At 33.6% G+C, this 15,518-nt stretch overlaps 1 protein-coding gene across 5 annotated transcripts in view; it reads right to left on the reverse strand.

Annotated features, from left to right (window-relative positions):
- The window catches only part of VPS13C (vacuolar protein sorting 13 homolog C), a 170,645-nt gene that overhangs the window by 57,385 nt on the left and 97,742 nt on the right, over positions 1-15,518 (reverse strand). For all 5 annotated transcript variants that reach the window (XR_013370400.1, XR_013370399.1, XM_077881332.1 and 2 more), the window contains 8 exons: positions 15,175-15,479; positions 13,900-14,047; positions 10,145-10,295; positions 8,017-8,126; positions 5,217-5,386; positions 3,637-3,884; positions 2,257-2,486; positions 715-807 (listed from right to left, as the gene is read on the reverse strand). Coding sequence is in view for 3 of the 5 variants with exons in the window: in XM_077881332.1 (XP_077737458.1) it covers positions 715-807; positions 2,257-2,486; positions 3,637-3,884; positions 5,217-5,386; positions 8,017-8,126; positions 10,145-10,295; positions 13,900-14,047; positions 15,175-15,479 (1,455 nt within the window). In the remaining 2 variants the exon portion in view is untranslated. The remainder of the gene's footprint in view (positions 1-714; positions 808-2,256; positions 2,487-3,636; positions 3,885-5,216; positions 5,387-8,016; positions 8,127-10,144; positions 10,296-13,899; positions 14,048-15,174; positions 15,480-15,518) is intronic.

The raw sequence follows: 15,518 nt of genomic DNA on the forward strand, positions 1-15,518 counted from the left end.
GTTATTTGTATGGTAACTCAAATGACATTAGTTTGAGCCTTGGTTTAATCACTATTGGCTATTTTATAGCTACTATCAGAATTGGTATTAACCATCTCAAATTTTGGGTCCTTTGGACAGAGAAAGAAATAGATTTTGGAAAGTATTCTATATCTTCCACTTATAAGCTATCATGAGGTCATACTTAAACAATACAAATGCCATTGGAGAAGAGATTGTTTCTTCAATATTTCAAATGTAAGAGATTTAAAAAAAAGCAAATCCTAATAATTTATTTCTAGCATACATCTGTCATTGTAAATATTTCATAAGACAAATAAAACATTTAATTACACAATTATTAAATTCAAATCATACCTCAAAAGCCTAAAAATAACTTACTACAAACGATAATAACTTCATTTTTCCATCCCTCCTTGCCTTCTCTTTCCACCTCATTTGTTGTCCCCCAAACCCAATCTCCTCTCTAACATACACACATGCCAATAATATAAGAGATAAAAACTATCCTGATCATTTGTAGATATTTAAAAGTACTCTTTTATAAAAAGATAGAAAAAAACATTTGCTTTCAAGAAAAAAGTATTTTAATGTTAGTGGTATTCACTGTTTAACTATGTGAATGACTAGCATAATGCTATAGTTACAACAGCTAGTAAAAGATATTGTTAGAAAAATAAGAATTTTTACTCAAATAATATGAGAGGCACTAACCTTAATTATAAATTCTTCAACCATAATACTTATATTTTGTTTTCCTGAGGCCCACATACATTTTTCCATAAATAAAGAACATGGCTGTAAGACCTAGAAACAAATAAATGAAATTCACATTTCCTATATATGTATATATATATATATATATATATATATATATATGTATATATAAAATACACACAAGAACATGTCTTACTTAACTGGAGATCTTTACAGTCTACTACTAAAAGCAAAAGGCAAATTAAACTAGTTGAGAATTTCTTGTGAGGGCCCTTCTGAACTATGACAAATCTGTGAACATTGTAAAAGTACTTTAAGCAGTTCTTATTAATTCCTCTAGATCAAATTCATAAGTAATAATGTACATTTACTAATAGAAGCTTAAAATATTTCCTTTCACTGAAATATATTTTAAATGATGCCCTCTGTAAAAAAAAAAATGCATTTAAAATATCTGTAAAGATGAAGTAAAGACTATATTAAAGTCTTACATTCACAAAGAAGTACCTGAGGAAATGAAATTGTTATTTCATTGTAATTTTTATGACCACTAAATCACTTGAAACTGTTAATTTACATAAAGAGTTCTGTTAACACATTTAAAAAAGACTATGGTAAGGTAGGTAAATAGAAAGTTTCCAAATGATCAATAGAGGTCAGTCCTAAGTATTATATAAGGTCCTTACAAGAATAAATTTCAAATCTTCAAACCCAATGATGTACTAAAACTTTGAAGCTTACATTTATATACATTTATCATTAAAGAAATAAACTAACCTTGCATCTGAATTGAATGAGGGAATTAAGTGTTGCATAACTGTCATTTCAAACAAATTGGGATGAACTTTTAACAGAGTGATTAATATAAGCTCTCTGTGATATGCCAAAAGAAGATGATCCTGCTAAAGAATGCTCCATGATAAAGTACAGACTAAGCCTAGCACTGCATTTCTTTATGTAGGCCACTACAAATTTTAATTTAAAGTAACACTGCAAAAGGGTCATATAATGATCCTCTTTAATGTTATATTTCCAATTTAACATTTAAAAATTATTCTTATGGCAATTAAGCCAATTAACTAAAATCATATTTTTCAACAATAATGTGAACAAATAATTGAAGTTAACTTTTGATACAGCAAAACACAATCTCTTTTGGTCACATGACTCCAAATGAAATTCTTTTCATTCTAAGCTTAAAGATTTTAATAATTGTTCATGCATTTGTTCATTCATTCACTGGATATACTGTGGTAAACAAATGAAAAAACAGATGAAAAGGAATGTTGATTTGTACTAAAATTCAAAAACCGCTCAACAAAAGATGGCACAATGAAAAGAAAACAAGTATAAAGATAGTTCTTAGTTCCGTCACTAACAGCCATGGCTGAATCATTTAACTCAACATCCTTATCTGTAAAACCTCACATTTACAGCAAATAATCTCTGAAGTCTTATAGAGCCCTCATATTCCAGGATTCTATGAATCCACCATTTCTGTCATTCTTCACTCCAAGCTTATAATAAGATAATTCTTACTGTGGTGATGTTTTTTCCTCTTTTTTCTCTGAGAAAAGGGCAAGCCAGGACTTTAAGATCTCTCACAGAAGCTTCCATCATCTGTTCAAGTTTGGATGTTGACAGAGAGAGGTCACACTGGAATGAGGCTGTCAGAGCAGGAGCATCAGCTTTTGTCAGATTGGCAACAAATACCACTTCGGGATCTGTGATCTTGGCCTTTAAAGTCATATTTGGTCTTACAGAGTCGTCTGAAAAACCAAAAATAGGAACCAAAAAAGTTGTAGCAAAATATATCCTGTCCCTTGAGTATATATTATCTTTAAGTCACTAAGTTGTTTCTATTATCTTGTTATAATGGATATTGAAGAACTAACAATATTAATAGTTATACTAATGATAAATGATTATTAACAAATGCTGATTCTGTGGGATAATGCAATCTGATTTCTGTCATAAGAAGAACATTTCCATTTTGACCTAGCAAGAATAATCTTGTTTTGAAGTCGTTTTTGTCAGAATTCAAGTGTGTACATAATATACATGAGCATGTATTAGACTATGTTGCAAAGACAAGGAGGGAAAAACAAGAGAGGGGAATATAAGGAAGAGGATAAGAGACTCTGATATCAAAGTTGGCCTTGATTTTACCATAAAATGCATAGTCAGTGTACTACAATCTATACTATAAATACATTAAATATATATGTGAATATAGAGATATCATATGTGATTACTATGTAGGTATGGTAAATGGAAAAATTAAATTCTGATCTTGCCAGTAAATGGCATTTTCCAATCTTGCTCAGTTATACATTAGAAAGATAAATGTCTGATCTTAAACTATTATAATTTAACACAAAAAATCACTGGTCTACTTAGTAATGCTGGAATAAACAATTTATTGAGCAGGGAAATAACTTCAGTGTACATCAATACCAGACACGTGCAAATACTCCGGTGAGTTTAAAGCTGTTTACAGTGATGTCCAGGGGCATCAGGCTGGGTGCTCCATATCCCCACTCTCTGGCTCTATCTGTTCAACTGTTCTTCAATGTGCTATAATTCTTTCATATATTTTCTTTGAATAAATGATTACCCTTCTATAAAACAGACTGCTAGCCAAAGACCCAGATTAACTCCCCCAATTTTTGGATAAGTAAGCAAATGTTAATGGCAGAGTTAGAACCAGAGCAGAGGTTTCTTAGCCCCTAATCCAATATATATTTCTACTCTATCTCTCTAAAAAATTTATGCTTACTGAAGTTTTTCCACAGAATATATTTAAATTAGAAAGAGCAATTTTCTTTCTTAAATTGTCCATTCATCTTTTTGTCTGTAATCTTTGTTAATATATATATGACAAGTTGTCATCTATGACAGATACATTTTGCTGCTAACCTTTCTCCATCTTGACTTTTGCTGTGGCCGTCTGTCGTAGTGGAATCTGTGCTTCTTTTGCCATATTTTCTGGATTCTGAGACACAGCTTTGATAAAGAAATCAGCCACAGTCATCAGAAACTCCACACTGGCACATACATATAACTTGTCAAGAATAGCATCAATGTGACTTCCAGTTTTGCTTTGTTTGTAACTTATATCAATCATAGAACTGTTGTCATCTTGGTCGTTCTTTTTATCAATCATTCTAAAAAATATGTACATTCATTATTTTATTCTTGCAAAATAATTTAAAAGATGAAAAATTTCCTAAACATCTTAAAATAATCTTTCATTCACCTTTGAGTTTGTAATCTGAACAGAAAACAGGTCAGTATTAACCAGAGTCTAATTAGCTAATGAGCAACTAAGACATTGTCCTCTAATCTCCACAGCAAGATTCATGTTATTAAGCAATTGCAGAATATAATTTTAATGCAATATCAGAAAAATAAATGAATGACTACTGAAAGGAATTTTGGCAATTCACAAAAGACATTAATGTGGTCCCACAAAATTTAAAGGACAATCTCTTTAAATTATTTTATGAAATAAAACCTTCTTGAATGAATTTATTTCCAAAGATCATCCTATATAATGAGTCCAAAAGTATTCAATCCAATTCAAATCAGTCAATGTTTATCAAGTGTCTGCAATGATAGTTCCCTTATGTCCTCACATGTGATAGGAAGAGCAGGTTACCAAACAGAAAACGGCCTTTACCATCCTTGCCTATACAATAGTGGATAGCCACCCCAGACATGAAATTTGCAAACTAGAAAAGCTGGTTGCATGACAGCACTCTTTCCTCATTTATTCATCTCCAAGAAAAACAAAGGGCTCAGAAGTATCCAGTATGTATTCAATGGAGTCTTAGATTTAGGGAGCAGCATAGTTTTCCTCCAAAGAATGTCAAGGACAAAAATATTATGTCTCATTATTTGAGAGAGTAATAAAAATATAATTGACTATTAAAGTTACATTATTTCCCACTTTATTGAAGGCTGATATAAGTTACTGTTTAAAACTGGATTGATAAGGTGAAAATGCTAGGGGTTCCATTTCTAGTAAAACTTTGACAGAAATTTCAGAACATTGTTTTAAAATATATAGAAAAAATAAGTAAGACAAAGATCTAAAACCTGAAGGTTTTAGACATTTAGATATTTAGACATTAAAAAAAAAAAAAAAAGATCCTGCCTACTGGGGACAATTTAGAAAAACATATTACCAACAAACCACCCCATGTGGATTTCATTATTAAAATTCTTACATTCTCTTGGTTCCTGCTTTTAAGACAGTAGTCCATTTTATTATTAAGTTTCCCTTTAATTCAAACTTCAAAGCAATTGAATCTGATATTAGCACTATTTACTGAGGCACTTCATTTTTTTTTTTTTTTTTTTACTGAGGCACTTCAAATTGAAGCATGACCAAAGACATCTTTTGATAATCCCAAGCCTAGCAATCAATGCCTGGCAGCAATGCAAGGTACAACGTCAACTTTAAATAATGTACAGCAGGTTCAGAGATGACAAACCTTGATGTTGCTCTCTCAATGCCTTGTCTGAGATCATCAAGTGTGCATGTTTTCAGTTTAAGGCTGACATTCATTGAGCCATCCTTAAACATCTTCCCCACGGAGGCCATAAGATGTAGCCTGAGTTCACCAAGCCGGAAACTGTCATTGTGAAATGAAAGTTTGGATTCCTGTGGCATATTTTCAAGCAAAAGAATCAATTATCTTTAAATAGTATGTAATTACTTTTGAACACATTTCTTAACTCAGAGACAAAAGCAAATCAGTAAAACAAAATTTAAAGGTATAGGTGTTAAAACACAAGAATAAAACAGAGCAGTATGTGTGTTTGTGAGTGTATATGTACATACAAAAAAATAATGTGTGCACTGATATTCAACAATGGTTAATATATACAAATTTATCTCATAGCTTAACACAAAAATAATCAGGAAATATTTTTGTTAATCAGTCTAATTAATAAATATTTAATAAGCTCTTCTGTAAAAAACACTGTGATAGGAACTATGGGGTTTATGAGAAAGAACAAGATACAGTAGATGATCTCGGTGAGCTTGTACCCTAACAAATATAGAAAGTAGAAATATATTACAAGAAACATTACAAGGAGATGCTATAAGTTGCAACTGATCAAAGACTGACATATAGGCATTTATTTATTCATATTTAATCCTCCCATATTCCACAAAGAGTATTAATGATTAGGTAAAGAATACAAACAGCAAAAGCTCAAAGGGTCAAAGAGATCACAGCAGGCTAGGAAAAATTCATGAAGAAGGTGAGAACTGAATTGAGCCTCAGAAACTGAAAGAGATCAGACTGGCTAAGAGCAGGTAAAAGACATTCTAGATGGGGGAAAAAACATGAGTAAATAGTTCAAAGATGCTCTGAGGGCACAAGGTACGAGCTCTTGAGGTTTGAATATTCCAATTAAAAAATGGTAGGTATGTAAGTGATAAATCACTAAAATCTACTCCTGAAACCAATTAACTAACTAGAATTTAAACTAAAAAAAAAAAAAAAGAATGGTAGGGAATGAGGGCTGGAAAGAAATATATGGGCCTAATGGAGATCTCAAATTCCAAACTAAAGATTTAAACTTTCATTTACAGGAAAAAAAATTATTTAATCGTAACATATACCTCCAAATTCTGTACATATGCTTGGACCTTAAAAAAACAACTCCCCCTCAAAGCAAAAAACCAACCTGCCAACCAACAAAAATCTCTTCAGGGAAGTAAAGAACCTCAATTATAATTACTCACTAAGGATGATGACATGGATATAAGGAGTACTAGTGACGTGCCATTCATTCCTGACACACTTGGTTATAACTTTCCATCTGTCACTCAAGACAGTACATTGGATGCATATGAGTCAGGCCTTATTGACATTATTATTGGCAAATTTGGAATGTAAGTTTTTAAAATATAAATAATTCACAAACTTTTGATCTGTAACTATTAATAGACATGATCTGTGACATATATCTACCCATCACAATATATAGTTATTGATGTAAACAACTTGGAGCCACTTAATTTTTTTAATAAGGTAAAATTCAGATTACATAATACTGAATGTTTTTTAGTAAAATGGGAAGTTGTAAATGGCTACATGAGATTCATGTAGGAAACTGAAATTGTGCCAATGTCCAGTATGGATGAAAGGAAAAAGCAACAAACAAGGAAGCCATTGCAGTAGGGTGAGCTAAGAAGTTTCAAATAAAGTAGCAGTGAGAAGTGACAGGAAAGAAAGAAAAAAATGATAATACTCAGTGTCTAACGAATAAAGGTGAACAGAGAAGAAAGTAAAAAAAATACCAACATTCTAAGGCTGGGGAACCAATAGAATGATGGCTCCTTAAGTGAAATGAAGAATACATTTAACTGTTCATTTTCCGTAAGGTCATTTTCTGTTCTTTTCATTAACATTAAACATTAGAAACGAAAGTACTTTATTGCATAAATGGCAGATACTAGCTCAAGGCTCAACAGTAATAATATATGAATATTGTATAACTTTTATTTTTTTTTTTTTTTTAAATTTTATTTATTTATGATAGTCACAGAGAGAGAGAGAGAGGCAGAGACACAGGCAGAGGGAGAAGCAGGCTCCATGCACCGGGAGCCTGACGTGGGATTCGATCCCGGGTCTCCAGGATCACGCCCTGGGCCAAAGGCAGGCGCCAAACCGCTGCGCCACCCAGGGATCCCTTGTATAACTTTTAGAAAACAAAATAAAATATAACATAAATAAACATTAACAACAGATATATATAATCACTGCAGATTATGGATATTATCACATGATGTACTTATGAGTAATATAACATAACTGATATAGTAAAAATATTTATTGAAGATACTATCTACATAACAAAAAATAGCTTTCTAAAATACTACTGATTCATTAATTACTTCAAATCATGGCACTAGATCTTCATTCTTCAATCTACTAATGTGTATCCTTCATACATATCTATTATATATAAAATTTATTCAATAGAAATACAATTAATGCTTACATATACTGGATAATCATGAACTTTGAAAGGATCCTCTAACATTTCAAAGCCACTACTAAATTATTCTCCTTAAATAGTTATATATGTATACATAAATTCCTCTACTGGAGACGGATCTAAGTGGTTCAGTGCTGATGTTACTTGGAAAGAAGTAAAAAAAATTAATATGTTTATTAAATTCCATTTGGCCTAGAGAATATACATTGGTCTTGCATTGTCTTCACTTTGTTAGCATTTTTAGATTTATCTCTAATAAAGACATGGACTACATACCTGGTTGATATCATTGTTATAAAGGACAATGGAAAGAGATTCAAAGTGAAAGTCAAATTGGAGAGTGACATTTTGGTCCACAGAAAGCTTTGAGTCTGTCAAATCTTGTTCTGATGGTTCAAACATAAGTATGAAAATTAAAAAGCTTTAAGTAGGTACATTATTTTAAACTTATTTTAAAAGCTAATGATTTATTATTCTAAATGTGTATCATACTTCCAGGATTCTTTAAACCATATTATGAGACAATTAATTAAAATGGCAATGATTCACTTGACGGGATGGGATGAGCACTGGATGATATGCTATATGTTGGCAAATTGAACTCCAATAAAAATTTTTTTAATTTAAAAATAAAAAATAAAAAATAAAATGGCAATGATTTATTCTGTATATGTTTAGTACAGGACAAAATGACAGAGGCAGGCCACCTACATTTTTTAAAAAGGAACAAAAAGAAGGGGTCTTATTATGAAATTGGAGGCACAGAAAAATAAAATACTTTGACCTATAACAATTAGTCAGTAACAGATTCTCTGCTAGCATCATGTAATTCTATTTTTAATTACCTGTATCACCCAACTCAGTACGTTGACAAGAACAGAATATAATTCAATAGCTGAGTCAAACAGAGCTCAAATATAACATGGGACAGGGAGCTTTTGAAATTCCAAGGTAAGAGATTTCAAGAAGTAATTTTGTCCATTCCCTTATCTTTAGGCAAAAACGTTTTAGCCAATAAGAGTAAGAATAGATACTGCTTTCAATCATTCTTACAAAGTGATTTTATCATCTCTATTAGAGACTGATTCTATTCTTTGATCATTTATAGGGAAGCGCTCTTACAAGATGCTAGAAGAGAAAACACTGCATAATTTTAACCAGATAAATGCTTCTCCGATTTGGAAAACACTAGTTTTTTTCCTTCACTCTTCCTGGGTAATTCACATTCTAATCTTCATTCTTTTGCAGCTTTCATCTGAATTCACAAGTTTTCCCAAGGACCACATTAACAATATAGCCAGAACCAGATAAACAAATTGACCACAGCTGAACATAATGAGATCATTAATCACATAAAGCCTGCCTGCTATCTTTATTCATCTGTACACAGTTCCTGTCTAACCATACCAACAGCCTGCTTATCTAGCATTTATCCATACTGTAGCATAAACCCAATCTGGGGAGAAGATGCTGGCCTCACTAAGCCCAGGGAGTACTCATTACTATCCACCTGAAACAAAAACCTTTTCTGCACACTGCTCTAGTCATTTATTTTGTGATTTCAAAACACACTGGGTCCAACCACAGAAGAAGCAATATTAATGGTATTATTAACTGGGAGTTTTTTATCTATTACTTTCTGAAGTAACAGCTGATGATCTGAACATTATAAAAGCACAGCAGTATGGGACCATTTATTAGAAGGGCAAGGGATACTTCATCTCTTTTCAGCCATGGAAACATAACCTATTTTTAAGTTTAATAAAACATATGATGTTCCATCAATGACTTTAAATGATTAAAACAGATTAAAATTATGTTTTAAATAACGGTTTTGAGCACGAAGGACACTTTCATTTTATAAAAATTATCTTTTAAAAATGAATTTAAAATAATTTTAAAAGATCCCATTCTAATAATGTGGAAAATTCCCTTACATATATGACTATATCACTCTAATAAAACCAAATAAATGAAGCTGTTTTTATACAAAACAACCTTCCTTTGTTGTGGGCCAGTCATCAGTGTAGGATACCGAGATCCTTTTCTCTCTATTTTGGAACCTTACTATACTGTGTGCCTAATTTGCTATAATCTCAAGGTCCACCACCTCAGTGGCTTTTGAATTCAGCAAATTCAGCTTTTTTAAGTAAAGGGCCAACATGTATCCTATAGACAATAGGTGGTTTCTCCTCTTACAGAAGACAATGAGCATACCTCCTTTTTTGGGAGTTCCAAGGCAGCCCCAGGCCCTGTACCAAGCCAATTTTCTACAGTAAATACTACAATACTGAATCAGTTCATACCACATTATGCTAGACAACTAAAAAGACACTAAACATACATACGGCATTAACACTAATTTTTCTCCATGATGAAAGCAAAAATCTTCATTAATTTATACCTTTGAGGTTGTCGGGCCCACCCAGAACATCTTTCCTTATTCTTATAGCCTCCTGGATAGTCTGTGTAGGGCTTGGCTGTGAAGAAGCTTCTCCAAGATTTTCTAGCAGAATTTTCATTAAAACTGTTAAGTCATCTTCACTGAGAGCAATCTAGAAAGCAACAGTAAGTTGTTAATATAAAGGAATAAAAACACAGAATATCACATCCATGTTTTAATTTACAGTTCCTCATATTCAATGTCCATCTGAACAACAACAGCAAAAAAAGGAATTGGGGCAGTAAATATAGGAGATAAGTATTTCATCTTGTATAGTATGAGACACTCTGCATGTGGAAAAACACTGCTGCACCCACACCCAAGCCCCTGCATCTGTCACTCTTCATGTCTGTTCCTATCTTTCTTGTATGTTCCTGAACCTGTGCTTCTCTCCCCTCTCCTATCTCCTCATCTCCACTCGGCCTCTCTCTCTTCTGGCTCAGTACCTGCTCCCTCTTCAACTTCACTTCCATCCAAACTCAATACAAGAAGAGTGCTGTTCAATTTCTACCTTCCGCCAAGAAGCTCTCCTGCAATGTAGTTCTTATTCCCCCATACAAATACATCTGGACATGCCTAAGACATTTGTTCAACTCATCAAGAATAATGTCACTTGGAAAATAACCAAAGTGTCTACAAAGAATTTTTTCAAACCAAACCACAGAGCAGGAAAGGAATATCCTATTCATTTCCTACTTTTATAAAAGGGGATATGTGACAAGAAAAAAGGAAAGAAGAGAAAGAGAAAAAGAAAGGAAGGGAGGGAGGAAAAGCAAGAGCTTTTGAATCAGGCAGCTCTGTATCAACCCTACAACTTTAAGACTATGATATTTGCCAAGTTTCTTAGCCTCCTTAAGCCAGGTTTCTCAATCTTTAAAACAGAAATATGGGGTGCCTGGGTAGCTCAGTCTATTGAGTATCCAACCTCTTTATTTCAGCTCAGGTTGTGATCTCAGGGTGCTGGATCCAGCAAGCTTCACACTGGGCGCAGAGTCAGCTTGTCCCTCTTCCTCCCCCTCTACTCCTCCACCTGCCAGTGTGCACATGCTCTAAAACAAAATCTTAAAAAAATAATAAAACAGAAATAATATCATCTTCCTCATAGGTGGCTATACAACATGAAGCAGCTAGAACAAACGTAGCTGCCACTGGCTCTAAGATCCATTAAACCTTTTAATCTTTCTATCTTTTGTACATTTTTCCTACACATACAGTGGTCCAAAAGACCTGTTTCAAGTACTTAAACACAAATTGATACAGGCATGCATGCATTCACAGCACCTTCTCCTTTGAACACCACAGAACCCTTTGTTCCCCAAATTAGGCCCCTATTGACAGGAAAATTTTCTGATTCCCAGCCTAAATGAAAATGGGGAGATATTTTAGCCTGAAGTAATGACCAAGGATTTCTTGTTTGCTACTAGCCCCAATCCTAGGAAAACAGATGTCACTTTAACTCCCTAGAACTTCCTTGTATCTTCATTCTCATGTGTGATACCAAGAAATAACAACTGCCTGAAAAGCGGCTAACTTCATCACCTCTTCTGGTTTGCTGTGGTGAAAAGAGCAGCTGTATTACATATTTAGACTGACCCTTCAGTAAGTCTGAAGGACAATTTAAGAGATGGCACCACAGTTTTTTAAGAACTGTCAAGATGATCTACCCAAAACAACTTACAGGTATCACTTACCATATATCCATTTTAGCTACACTCTAGACCTAGGAAAAGTACACAGACTCAATACCCAAGAAGGAGTGTTCTGAGAGGCCTGGATTGCTGACACATTAGCAGTGGAAACTATACACACTATGGCTGCATTCTTGATTTAACAAGGGTCCTTTTAGTTAAAGTGATGATCATGCTTTGATGTTAAACTGACAGAGCTCTTACTATTTTTTTCTAGTTTCTTTTGAAATACTTCCAGCATAAAGGAAAAGCAGAGAGGATACAATAATCCTCCCCAATATGCCTATCATTTAGCTTTGTCAAATCTTACAAGTTGCTATATTTCCTTTAGGTCTTGTTTCCCCATTATAGATATGGTTGAAGCCCCATGTTTACTTCTGTGAGACCCCATCCCCTCTATGTTCCTTTTCAGAGAAAGACACTATCCTGAATTATTCTTCCCATGAATGCTTTCTTATACTTACCACTACTGCATTCCCTATAAATAATAGATAGCACTGTCCATTGTCTTGCTCATTATAAAACTTGAAATAACATAGAATTATACTATTATTTTACAACACAATTTTTTTCCATTTTTATGTTTAGGATATATCCATTTTAAGTTCTAGCTCACTCACTTTATCTGGTTTATAATGTCTACTGCATGAATATACCATTGTTTGGTCCATATTCTCTTACTGATAAACATATAGGCTTTACTTTTGCTTTCAGCAAACCTATAACCACACAATCTTTGAAAGCAAAGGGAAAAGGTCAAATATTAGCCCTGAGATTTAATCTTTCAATAGTAAGGGAGAAGTTAAAGGAAGAGTCACATACTCTGAAAGAGAGAAGTCTTTATGAATACCCTAGACACTCTTCCCATGTACCATATCTACGCATAACTACACACAGGACCTTTCATCCCTACAATAAACTTCAATTTTAACTTCTTTAATAGAACTCGGCTCCTCTGACCCTTTCTGTTTTATCCAGAACTTACTCTAAACTAATCACAGGTATTAAAAACTACTAAATTTTTATTTGTTTTTCACATGCTCTGTTCAGTCACTCTCTCTCTTCCCCTATCCCCTAGTATTTGGCTTCAATGGTTTTACATACAGGCACACAAAGACCATAGGATTCCTATACTTACATAACTGTCTTTGGCCATTATCATTTCTCCCTGTAAGCCAACATATGACCTGCTAACTACACTATAAGTATTTCCATATTTATATGCTTACCAAGTTACATACTCACCTATTTAAAATGTCCACTTTCTAATTAAAAGAGTGCTTCTTTACATTAAAAATACTCCTAAGCAGGGAGGGACACCTGGGTGGCTCAGTCAGTGAAGTGACTGACTCTTGATTTCAGCTTAGGTCATGATCTCAGGGCGGTAGGATTTAGCCCCATGTCAGGCTCCATGCTCATCATAGAGTCTGCTTGCTCCTTTCCCTCTCCCCACTTGTGCTCTCTCTCAAATAAATAAATTAAGAATTAAAAAAAAATACTCCTAAAGTGCTCTGAGTGTGGTATCTAAATAGTACTTTATACTATCTTGCTATTCTACTGCCTTAAACTTTAATAGAACTTTCCAAAATTATTAATAATATTTTCAGTAGATTCCAATGAGTTTTATCTCAGATTTCTTGCTGGATTTACCAGATACGTGACTAAAGTGAAATAAAGTGTGAGAATTAGGATGACCTCATTTTCAGTTAACAAAGTATTCCCTTTTAATGCTTCACTACTTTTTTTTTTTTTTTAAGATTTATTTCTTTGAGAGAGCACAAGCAGGAGGGACAGACGGAGAAACTCATGCAGACTCTGCACCTGTGCTAAATGCAGTGCCCAACGCAGGGCTCACTTTCACAACCCTGAGATCATGACCCAAGCCAAAAGCAGCAGTCTGACACCAACCAACTAACTGCACCACCCAGGCACCCCTGCTTCATCACTTCTGATGTATGCTAGAATGGCATTGTGATGAATAATAAAAGCCTACCCAGCAATTTTCATATACTGTACACATATACTTACCAACATAGGTTTTAGTTTTCCTTTTATCTCCATCCCTGGAATTTGCACATACCATGCTGCTGCTAAATTTCGCTGTATGGACAAAAGTAAGTTGACTGGTTTTAAAATTTCAATGTCAGGTTGTGCCAAGCCATTCTGCAAAAGAGTTCTGAAAGATAAACAAGAATTTATTTTATATTTTTGACATTTATGTTTTAGAATGAAGACTATCATATTGTCTAACAGTTTCCATAGTTTACCTAGATATTGAAGGCTGCTATCAGAATTCTTTAAAACATGTTTCTTTTCACAAATCAATCCAAATCAGAATAAATCAAGACCTTTCTGATATAAAACCTACATAATTCTGATTTCAAAGACAAAAAGTATGACTATTACACTATTTACTACTTTCACAAAGACTGTTGAATATTAGCAACTAGCGTCATGCAAACAAATGTTAACATTTGTTTCTTTTTTTAACTTTTTTAAAAAAAGATTTTATTTGTTTATTCATGAGAGACACACACACAGAGAGAGAGAGAGAGAGAGAGAGGCAGAGACACAGGCAGAGGGAGAAACAGGCTCCATGCAGGAAGCCCGTCGCGGGACTCAATCCCGGTACCCAGGATCACGCTCTGGGCTGAAGGCAGCGCTAAACCGCTGAGCCACCCGGGCTGCCCAATAAATAAAATCTTAAAAAAAAAAAAAAAAAAAAAGTCTTTCAACAGACTCAACACTTTCCCATTTGGATTCAGTAATCCTTTACATACCACACTGAGAATTCCCAAAAGTGGCAAGGTTTAGAAAGGAGAAAAAAAATCTTAACTTTTATTACATTTTAAGAAGTTTTCTCCCATTGACAGAAAATAGCTATAGGCAAAGTGAAGAATAAAAATAAGTCTAAATTAAGTATACTGAGGAAATTTTATTTTTTTTAATTTTAATTTTTTAACTTAAATTCAATTAATTAACATATATTATCAGTTTTCAGAGGCAGAGGTCAGTGATTCATCACTCTTATCACTCTTATATAATACCGAATGCTCATTATATCATGTGCCCCCCTTAATGTCTATAGAATGAAGAAAACTATATAATAAATGTGGTAAGACAAAACAGAGATTCTATGAGGCACACTAGTTTTATCACTGACCAAAAACCAATGGTCATGGTTTTATAATTATAAAAAGCAAGGATGAGAACCACAAATCATGAGAGTATTTTATCCCTACCAAAGATTTTATGAGAATTCTGTTTCTAGCAGTAGTATACAAATGAATTGTGTATTTGTACCTGGACAACTTCAACTGAGTTAGCTGAATGTTCATCTTGTCAATGACTGGAGGAAGAGAATAATGTTCCATAGGAACCAAGCTAAATTTGTTTTCAACTCTGATTAAACCCAGATCTGCTACAATAGCATTTGGCGATACTGAAGACTGAGGAATGATAATAACTGGTGCTTTCAAGTTAATATCCATCAAAAGGCGGAAACTCTTTTGAGCCAAGTCTTTCATGCTGGAAGCAGCTCTTTCTGCAGCCTGGACTGTGGCTGAACTCAAAGCTTCTTTGGCAGTTTGGAAATTGTTGAGGAAGTTCTGTTGAAAGAGACTGATATTTAGATTTATTTATGATTG

Source organism: Canis aureus, chromosome 32 (assembly GCF_053574225.1).
Source record: "Canis aureus isolate CA01 chromosome 32, VMU_Caureus_v.1.0, whole genome shotgun sequence".
NCBI lineage: Eukaryota > Metazoa > Chordata > Mammalia > Carnivora > Canidae > Canis > Canis aureus.